The sequence below is a fragment of the Egretta garzetta genome, unplaced genomic scaffold (assembly GCF_000687185.1).
Source record: "Egretta garzetta isolate BGI_Z169 unplaced genomic scaffold, ASM68718v1 scaffold206, whole genome shotgun sequence".
NCBI lineage: Eukaryota > Metazoa > Chordata > Aves > Pelecaniformes > Ardeidae > Egretta > Egretta garzetta.
Genome location: NW_009259984.1, coordinates 177,669 through 188,877, shown reverse-complemented (window position 1 = coordinate 188,877; position 11,209 = coordinate 177,669). Strand labels below are relative to the sequence as shown.

General features: G+C 42.2%; 1 protein-coding gene across 4 annotated transcripts in view; it reads right to left on the bottom strand.

Moving 5' to 3' along the window:
- Positions 1–17: 17 nt before the first annotated feature.
- The window catches only part of BCL11B (BAF chromatin remodeling complex subunit BCL11B), a 91,688-nt gene continuing 80,496 nt past the window's right edge, over positions 18–11,209 (bottom strand). For all 4 annotated transcript variants that reach the window (XM_009640492.2, XM_009640494.2, XM_009640493.2 and 1 more), the window contains one exon: positions 18–2,029. In XM_009640492.2, the coding sequence (XP_009638787.1) occupies positions 18–2,029 (2,012 nt within the window). The remainder of the gene's footprint in view (positions 2,030–11,209) is intronic.

The following is an 11,209-nucleotide window of genomic DNA, read 5'->3' as shown; positions in this document are numbered from 1 at the left end:
GGGGGGCGGGGGGGGCCTTAGCTTCTTTCTGCCTGCTCAATTTTGACGTCATTTGTCAGCAAATGTTCTCCATGCCACTTTTTCATGTGTTTCTCCAGGGTGCTGTAAACACTGAAGGGCATCTGGCAAATGTCGCAGCGGTAGACCTCCTTCCCTATCTGGCCATGCGTTTTCATATGGCGCGTCAGCTTACTGCTCTGGGCACATGCATAGTTGCAGAGCTCGCATTTGTAAGGCCGCTCTCCAGTGTGGCTCCGACGGTGCACCGTCAAATTGCTGCAGTTCTTAAAGACCTTGCCACAGTACTCACATGTATCACTCCTGCGCCCTTCCTTCGAACTGGGTCGCCCGGGGCCGGGACCACTGATGTGGGGGGTGCTGCCTCCGCTCGCCGTGCCGCTGCGCCCTGAGAGCCCCCCGTCCAGCATGTCCCCCGGCGGGGTGGAGAAACGCAAGCTCCCATTCTCCGACGAGTGCTCAGAAGAGGTCGCGAAGGGGGATTGTCGGGAGTCTGTGAATCCGAGGAACGGATCCTTCATGAAGTGCCGCGATGCTGCGTACCCTACCAGCCACTGGGAGTAAACGTTTTCGGAAGGTATTATCGTTGCTGGTGGCAAGTCCAAATCTTTCTCTACCTTTATTCTTTTAGAGGAATTGTTTAAACTGGGGCTCGTGATAGGCGTTGGCTTGCGGGGGAACAAGTTTGGGAAGGGTTCGCCCGGGCCAAAGTTTCTTCCGTTGACCGTCCCTTCCTCAGTGCGGTCCAACTCTCCTACTACTGAGTCTTCATCGCCTGGATCTCTCTGGCAGAGGTCTCGAGGACACAAGTCTCGCTGGTCAGAAGACCTTTTCATGAAGCCACTCCTCTTCTGTTTTTCAGCTAGCATGTCGTTATATTGCTGGATGGCACCTAGACTTACGTTCTCGATGACTTTTCCCAGGACGAGGGATTTCTCATCTGGCAACGACTTGGAGCCGTTTTCTCGGTTACGACTCAGTTCTGAGTCCATACTGAAGCTCGATTCTGGCCGGCTCTCATTTTCGAGCTCCTCTTCCTCCTCCTCCTCCTCTTCCTCTTCTTCATTGTCATGGCCCAGGGAAGGATCGCTCTCATTCCTGAAATCTGCCTCACCGGATTTCAGTCCCTCTCCAGTGAGCTCACTTGTGCCCGGCTCGGGGGAACTAGTGGTGGACAGTCCATCATCTGACCTGCCTGTCATGGAGCCAGCTTTATGCATATGCGTTTTCATGTGGCGTTTTAGCTTGCTGGCCTGGGAGCAAGCATGGTCACAGAGCTGACACTTGTAGGGCTTTTCTCCTGTGTGACTGCGCCGGTGCACAATAAGGTTACTCTGAAACTTGAAAGTTTTCCCACAAAATTCACAGGACTTGCTCTTGGCCTGAGGCTGGGGAGGCGTAGTGCTGCTGGGAGGCATGGGGGGCAGTGGCGGGGTGCTCAAAAAAGGTGATTTAGGACTCGGCTGGAAAGGATTCAACAGGCGATGCATAGGGTTGGTGCGACTGGGCGAGACTGGCGGAGGGGTGGAACTGTTTCCTGCCAGCTCTCGAAGCCTTCTGGAGAAATCCATCGCTGGGGACTCAATTGCCATGGGGTTTAAACGCATAACTCTGTCAAAGGCACTGGGATGCTGGGCAACTAACCCCATTTCTTCGGCACTAAGGCGATGTGGATCCAGATGATGACGAGGTGGTGGGCTGAAGAGTGGAGGCGTGTTTGGGAGCCGACCCTCACCAAAGCCAGGGTGTTCACGCAAGATGGGTCCTGTCATCCGCAAAAGATTGAAAGGGTTGTTGTCTCCAAGGAAATTCATCAGCGGGGACTGTGCAACAGTCTCTGGTCCCAGAGGAGGAGGGATGGTGATGCGTGGAGTAAGGGAACTGTTTGAAGGGCTTGTTTCCAGGTAGATGCGGAATCCATGTGTGTTCTGGGCATGCTGAAGCAAGAACCAAGCGCTATTAAAAGGCTGCTTGCATGTTGTGCAAATATAGCTTGAAGGCTCATCTTTACCTATAAAAGAAAAACAGAAAGATCACTCAAAAAATAATACAGCGGAGAACATTTAAATACAGTTGGCATGCACTTTATTTTGCTAACACATTTCCTCCTTGGCATTTCTGAAAGAAGGACTTAATTGCAATGTATTGACTGATATAAATTGTTGAACAGCACATTTACTCACCACACTTATTCAGTTAACATGTATGACAAATATCACACATACGCATTGGTGCTATATACGTTTATATCCTCTAACTTGCAAATAAAACCTTCCTTTATGACGCATAAGGATCCAAATCCTTTCGCGTGTTTATTCCACAAAAAGGAATTTGTTTCAAGGGATTTATGACTACAGCCGAAAACCAAGGAAAATGCAGTGCGGTAGGAGCTTCGGTGTCATTTTCCCTCCTTCATTTTATATTTTTATATACTTCATGCAGCAGTCCCCTGAGATCTTGCTGAATTTAATTTATACATGCTTCAGTCATGCCAGCACTTCCATTTTTAAAATACTATGTAGGTATTTAGCTGCACAAGTCCTATTCAAGTCAACAGGAGCTTGGAAAATGTACCCTTGCATAAACCACTTTGACATTCTTTTTGCCAAAACACCAAGAAGCCACTCAAATGAAACATCCGGTAATCAAAGCCGACAGCACAGTTGCAATTAACAGTAACAAATGTCGGGCTGTGCTTGAACTGGGTCCCAAGAATTTCTGAGCCTGAGCCTGCCCTCCAATGCAGAAACACTCACCGGAGCCAAAAACATTGTTCTGTTTGCCTTTCTAGCCTCTTTGAACGACTGCATAAAGGTGGAAAGCATTCCTTTAACCTTGATTCAGCTTTACATAAAGGACAGGTGTGGACAAGTCTACTCTACAGTCATAATTTTGCTAGCTAGAAAATTCCAGTCCTGGGCGCAATATAAACTATGTGATATCTTCAAAAAGCATTCCTCCCTGCACTCCCCCCCCCACCTTTTTTTCAATGCCTCTGCAAGACTCTGATAAATTCATAAATACGTGTCAACTTGAAAATCATGATCCAGGGTTTGTTTTGTTGTTGTTTTTTTTTTAAATGAGGGGGAGGTTTCCTGAAAAAATAACTGCCCATTTTGAAAAATCTAAAATTAATTTTTGCTTGTTTGTTTATGAAAGTACATATTTTGGCTAGCCATGGCCCCACTGCACCTAAAGGCACTAAACTTCCTGAAAGTTCAAAGCCTGAACCAAGCTTCACGCCTGACCTGCGTCTGCACAACAACCGGAACGAAGCCCGATCCCAGCCCCTCCACAGGAGCTCAGATCCAAGGCTGAACCACACAGCCCCTTTCTAGACAGGGGGATTGCAATTCGCAAAAGCCTGTTGCTTGAGCTTGAAAATGAAAAAGTTTATAAGGTGAACAGAACCGTATTATTGAAACCACCTTTGTAAAGAGGAATGACTCATAGCAGTCAAAAAAAAAAAAAAAAACAAGAAAAAAAATTAAACTTGGGCACACCAGGCGAAGCAGGATTGCTGCTGACTGAATTCCCCTCTTCTGGCTGTTGCAGGAATGGCTGCTGCTAACAAAACCTACAAAATCTGAGACAAGGAGGCTAGAAGATTATCTGCCTACCTATCAGCCTGTCAGTCTATCTAATCTTATCACCCAATGAACATCCATAAAAGCGTAAAGGAAAAAGCATCTACCAGATTGAGACTTATTTACAAAGGTAGGTGATAAATGTGGCGCAGCTCCTCACGCTCCTATTGATTTAGTAGGGCTATTGCTGTGGATAGCAGCTTCAGACCCTGATTTCAGAGAAGCCAGCCCTCCACGGCTAAGAAAAAGCGTACAGCACACGGCGGGTGTTGCTGCCTGGCTGACACGGCCCCTGTGCCCCAGCCCTGCATGCTGCGTCGCACGGGACAGACACAGTTGCTTTGATTAATCTCGAACAACTGCTGCTGGAAAAAAACACAAGTTTGGGAACTGTACTCGGCTTGGAAAAAGTGCCCGTAACTGCTATTGACATTAATGAAAGCCACATACAAACACGGAAAGGAACTGATACATTATCCCTTAAAAATCTACTCAGCACTGAGGCAGTTGGGGAGTTTTATGTCAGCTCTGCAGCCAAAGCAACAGCAAATGCTCCCATTATTACTTCAAAGATTTAAATTTCTGTTTCTTACAGAAATATGATGAAAACGTCTGGACCTTTAACTTTTCTTGCACGGCAACATGTGTAGTATAAAAAGTGACAGAAATCACTGAAGCAGACTAAAGTATATAACATACTCTGTCAAAAGCTTTTTTTAACAATATGTTTTACCTCAGCTCACCCTAGAATAGATTTTAATAAAGCCCCTTCTGAAGTGTGATCTAATAGCAAATGAAGTGCAGCATCTTACAAGGTCATATATCTTCAAATTAAAGAGTGCTCTGCACCCTTCACCTTCATTTTATCCACTCTAATTAATCGATTTATTACCCACAGCTGTTCGATTCTTTCATTTTTAAAGTCACAGCATGCATTCTTTTTTTGTTGTGGGCTTTTTTTCTTTAAAAAATAAAGTGTGTGAGTGTGTGTGTGTGTGTGTGTGTGTGCATGCATTCTCCTTGCTTAGCTCAAGAGCTGACAGGAGGAAGAAAGCAGCTGTGGATTAGACAACGACGACGACGACAACAGCAACACGTTTACTTCAGCAAAGGCACATACGTAAGGAGAAAAATTCCTGAGCAGGCTGAGGATCAAGGCCAATCTAAAACTGAAATGGCTGATTAAAAAAATTACCCTCAAAATGGCAGCTGGCTGGATGCTTGCTACTACATGTTACATGGAACTGAGATGTTTTGTTTTGTTTTGTTCTCCAAAACTTCACCTCCGTGAAATTCAAGTGAGGAAAGTAAATCCCCCTCCTTTTTAGTTTTCTTTCAAACAGAGCAAATTAGTGCTATTAGTGATCTCAGATTTACAAGCTAGCAGTCATAAAACAGTCTTCTCTTCCTTTTTGTTTTGTTTAGCTTTTATGTTCCTTAATACTCCTCTTCAGGAGACCCTGACACGATGGCAAAATTGACTGCAGGCTACCTGGCTACCAATCTCTGACTGCTTCATGAGGGTTCGCATGTGCGTGCCTGTCCATATATATATTTTAACTTTCACATCCCTCAAAGACTGTCCCCAGACTCCCCGTTCTAAAAAAATGAAAAAAATAAAATAAAATGTTCATTTCCATATTATCACTTCATGGTTATCTTGCCTAGAAGTTGCCCTGAGCAGTGTAGATGTTCACTTTTAAGAACAGAACAATGTCAAAAAGTCTTTGAAGAACCACTCCGAACATTTTTATATTCAAAAACTTGCTAAATATTTTAAACATGCCCAGAAACAGCCATGTATTGCTCAAGAGTGATCCTTATATTTAATAATGCAGTGCACCTACACTATAAAACTCTTTGTTATAGGGCTACTTTTGATATATATCTATCTTAATCCCTTGCCACCTGCACTGAAGTCTGTCTAAATACCCACTTTATGACAACTAGCTATATAGGCTTTGCCATATGCAATCTTTATCACTTTAGCATGTGCTTGACTTTGAGCATGTGAGTAATCAACATCAGTGAAACTTAAGCATAGGCTGAAGTGCTCTGTTGGATAGTGATGAAATTATTCATGTGCTTAGAGTTAAGCACAAGCCAATTCATTAATACTATTCAATGAATTGCACATGGATTCAACCCTATGGTCTGTAACTAGGCATGGTTTTGGGGGCTGATGGCTCAAGTATAATTTTTTTGTCTTTACATTAGTTGGTAGATACAGTGGACATACTGAGGTGAGGCATCCGGGCCACAAGCCCTGAGCAGTCAATAGTGGCTTCGAGGCTGCACTAAGGCCAAACAAATATTGGCACTGGAGTTCAGACATGAGACAGGTTTGTACGGCTGGATCCTACTGAGACGCAGGTGTATAGGTTCAGAAATATTGATCTGAAGGCTAGGAAGGACTGTGAAATTGAAGAATGAGAGGACTGGGATAAACCTTAAGGGTTGCCCTTGTCCAATTCCTGACCCAAGGGATGTCCATATCTCTGCACCTATTCATATCTATAGCAGATGTTCCACCATTCCACTTCAAAGGCCACCAGTATGGGGAGTCTACAACCTTCCCAAAGTCTACCTCGTTCCTTCTCTCCTTTACCATCATGAAGGTTCACCAAATGCCTAATCTAAATCTTTCTTCCTGCAATTTAAGATCATAATATTTTGTCCTACCTACACATGCACAAGAAACATAGGAAGCAATTTAGTCTGCACCTCACAAACAGATATCATCCAGTCCAGTGATTTGCAGTTGAACCACTTCATGGCTTTTAGCACCCCCTTCTACTGACTTGATTTGGAAATGCCAAATGAGAGAGAATTCACCATGTATCGGAGTAGTCTGTGGCAATGGTTGACTACCTTCAGCATTAAAAAAACTCTCTTCTCTCCGATGCAATTTGCTGAATTCAACTGCCAACCATTAGATCTTGTTACGGTTTTATCTGGTAGATTAAAAAACTCTCTAGTATCTTCTCCCCAAGCAGGTAATTACAAACTATGAACTCATTGAACACTTTTCCCTTTGCTGCGTATTATGACAAAAGATGGACTTTTCCAGAAATATTAAAATGTGTTCCCTCCATTACTGCATGACAGATTATGTTCCGTTCAAAATGTCAAAGCAATAACAAGCTTCTTTCTCTTTCATGAACAGCACAAAACAAAGCTAAATTCTAATCCTGCCTCCCAAATTCTGCCCTTACAGGGGGCAGTGAGAAAAGACAGGTCGGTTTGCCCAGCCCAGGACAAGAGTAGCCTGGGTCTGTGGACATTCATCCCACTGCACCAGGCAGCCTGAATCCCCTAACTTATCTGTCCTCTGCAGTCTGACTTGTATCATTCAGTGATACGCAGCTCCTCCTTGCCCAGCTGGTACATGACTTTCTGTATACCCTGAGTGCTGAGCGCCTTTGCCCTGGAGATAAATTTCCCTCAAAATATCCTCAGTGATTCTGGATACCATCAAACAATAATCAGTGTGAGATAAGGACTGTTGAGAATTCATTATTTTCTGCTGGGCTACAGTGACATCCAGTGCTTTACGAATCCTCCCCTCAGCATGCCTGAATAATTCCATTAGCTGTAACAGAGAACGAACTCCCCTCCCTTTTTAATCACCCACCCATAACCCCTGCCAGGACTGCGGTGAGGAGCTGCAGTCAGGTCCACATAACCACTGCCATTCTTTACCTCTAGCAGTACTTTCCAGATAATGTTTCTGGTTCCCTTTACAAAGTTACGACAGAAGCAATAAAAATGTTAAGGAATTTTAATGCTGCTTTACTGCACCTTTAGAAGTTCAGGAAAAGTAGAAACTTGCAAGCTTGAAAGAAAGGACACCTTTTATTGTAGCACTCAGGAACAGACATGTATCAGGTTCCTACAATCTTTCCACCAATGTTACTCTCCTCTCCACCACTCAATTTTTAATGAACATTTAAATAATTACTCCTTGTTATTATGATGGTTACTCTAATAATACCAATAAAGGTAGCGTGGATGCTCCATAAAAAACACACCTTTAATTGAATTATTATTAAATTAAAATGCCGTAATTGAGAACACTGGTTTAACAAGTCTCCTTATAAGAGCAGCTGACATTAAAAAGAAGGGCATTAAATACTGGAAAGATTTAGTGTTTCATAGTGAAGAAAATATATGGTTACACGTGGTTTGACAGGTCACCTAGACAAGGACCAAATATTTTCCAGGTGTCTGCAGTGTGGATCTGCAGCGTGAACTATATCGGTTCATACCCGGTGTTAGATTGGGTAAGCAAAAATACCTCTGATATAGGTATTTCTGCTGCACAGGTTTTATAAGCCATATTAGCACTCTAAATTATTCAAGGTAGCAAGAACATTTACTTATGTATGTTTATGATTGAATAAACGTATGCTGAGCACACCCAATATCAAGAGTTTTACCCTCCCTGCACTCCCTGGGGTGTTTGGAAGTGCTGCTACCTCCATTTCAGAGGGACTGATGGTCTCAATAAAGAGGACAGAACTGTCAAGTAGGGTCCAAGCCTGGGTGAGGATCACCACTGCCAGTCCAATGCCAGTCACTCGTTTTAAATACCAAATGCAAAGGAACCATTTTTCTTTGTATCTCTCTTCATTTTAATTTTGTTTTGATGGCAACACAAGTTGAAGATGTAAGACAAGCACAACTCCTCTATCCATCCCCAGAGCTAACACAGTGCATCCATCCCTACACTGCCTTTTTCTTGCAGCACATCCTGTGGAAGGTGATGGGGACTATCGCCAACAATTCGTAAAGTAAGCATCAACTGGCAAAGAAAGTTGGTGTTTTATGACTTAGCAAGACGCCTGCAGTCTCACAACCTAAGCACCTCCAATTCTCCACTCAGATAAACAGCCACTCTTTCTTGTAAAGCTCAACTGACCTGAAGTGTATCTCAGTCAAGAAGAGGAGATAAAGGTTTAGGTGCAAGAGCCCAAGCATGAGGGGCCACAGAGACTGTCATCATTTGGAAATGGGGAATCTCAGGATGAGGTCGGTGAAAGGAAAGAATGTGACAGTGAAACAAAAATTAAATGTTTTGAAGAGGTGGATGGAAAAATAAGAGTGTCTGAAGAAAGGAGGAGAAGTAACTAAGGAGTGTTACTTCTCAGTAACAGAATCCTGCTTCCTCCTATCCTAGGCCCTATTCTCTTTTTCTACCATGCCTCTTGAATAGCCTGTGTCCTCCAGTGCCATCTTCAAACAGAAGAAAAATCACGACTTCATGCAATATTCTTCTCCCACACACTGCCTGCGTGTTTTACAGCTTTCCCCATCCTGTTTCTACCTTGACTAGTGAGACTGCAAGTTCTCTACAGAGATTATGCAAGAAGCTTTATGCCAAGAGAACCTACAAACCCCACAAGACCCTCTCATTCCCAGCACTGATTTTAATTAACGATGCAAATATTCTCGAGAGCATTTTCTACCTGTTGAAAAATATCTACAATACCACTGGCTGACACCAATATTAAAATATGTTAATATTACACTACTAGTAGTAATGTACTATTAATTCTTTCTATGCTAAAGCGAACTGCCAAACTCTGTCTTTGTTGGATTAAATGCTGCCCCACTTTTGGGAGCCTATTTTATTTTCAGAAGCCGTTTGTGCTTTTCAGTGGTGTTCCTTTTCTATTAGGCAGGACTGCAAAATTCTTGTAATAATAAATACATTTTTTGTCAAATGAACTATTTTATCATACGAGCGGAAAACCAAACAGATGAATTACCAGTCATATACTTGAGAAGTCAGACTGTCATGCTGTCTGTCTACAGCCAATCCTTTCACAATTCCAAGAACAAAGAGCATGAATCCTTGAAAGACTAAGAGAGGTACCAACCGGATACCTTAAAATCATACTCTTAGCCAAACTCTGATTTGAATTACCCTGCTATGAATTCAAAGTAACTCCGATGCCCACCACTGCAGACTTTGAATTCTTCCAGATAAGCTATACCAGGTTATCACAAACAAGGATCTTTCTTAACTAGGCTTATATGAATACACCAAGTTGTGATTTTTTTTTTCATTAAACTTTCCCCAGAAGCATTTTATATGTCCTCTCTGGCATTTACACTTACAAAAACGGAGACTGCAGGCAGACTACAGCCATGCATAACACAAACAGATGCTTCCTGCTTCTTAATGGACACGGGCGACCTTTGGCTGAAGATGCAGCTTGTGTTCAATAGTCCCATTTTCTGTGAGACTTAATCATACCTCAGATCTGTACTGCCAGATTCACATAAATGAGCCAAATGCACAGCTCAGTTTAATTTCTAGTGCATTACAAAATGGCAATATTATATTTTTAGGTATAAAATGTCAATAGTAATTTTGGGCAACTTCCTTCTGGATGTCCAATTTCTCATTCCTTAAAAGAGCTTGTGGCTTACTGAAAGTTAATGTTCAGCCTACAGAAGTAAAAGAAGTGTTTTTTTTACTTAGTGCAGAAAAAGGAAGAAAAATGCATAGCAAAAACTGGAACTCATGACACAAGGATTTTGACCCAGAAGCACTATTAAAATGGAAAATAAAACCCACGTTTCTCATCTCTGAACAACTTCTTCTAATTGGTGTTAAATTCTAAAATACAAAGGCAATTTATAAAGCAGAGAAAGGGAGAAGTGTGAAAAGTAAGGAGCAAACAGGAAAATCAATATTAAAAGATCAATAGTGAATGAGTTAACTTTAAATTAGCCCTTTGTGATACAACGGTTTCAATTGACTCCACCTTTAGCATCTAAACAGCTTTGTGTCTTTTAGTTAGTTTCTCTGAACCTAAGACAGCAGCCAGCAGACTGAAAGGATGCTTTACAAACCTGCTGTATAAAATAATGAAAACTATCGGTGAAAATGGGGAATGTACCCACTCGTGAGATGAAAAGACCATAGGACTACCCACGGCTGGTGGTTTAATATATAGCATCCCATCTACAGCATTCATGAAAAACCCTTGTACTGCTCAAGGACACTTTTAGGCCTTTTCTTTGCATAAGGTATTCAAATGCATTTGAAATAATGTCAGTCTTTTCTACAACATATGAAATATGCCAGCAGCTTCCCTTGAAATCGGTTTCCTGTAAGTAGTTTTGTTTGAAAACTGGCAAGTGCTCGATTCTTTTTTCCCCCCACAGACTTTTCTAAGGTGCCATTTTCTCATCTTACAAGCAAGATTTCTCGGTAATCTGAATAGGAACTTAAAGGAGGATACATAAAGGAAATTGTCCATGTCATAATGGAAAAATAAAGAGTAAATGAGGAAACAATAAAAAAAGCCAAAGGGTGAAAACAAATTTTCCTGTTTTTTTCCCCAGGAGTACTTCAGTCTGTTTTACTACCACTATTTCTTAAGGGTATTAGGTGCCTATTCATAGTTAGCAAATGAAATAGCATTTTTGTTTTAATTCATTGCTTCTTTAACAAATGCTAACTCCCATCTCTGCTTCTTTAAATCCACAAAATCTCCACGTTCAATCCTAAGAAGTATTATAAAGGCTGTAAATCTTGTTTTAATGGAATGTACATTTAGCTATGAGGAGATAATTGACGTTATGGAGGG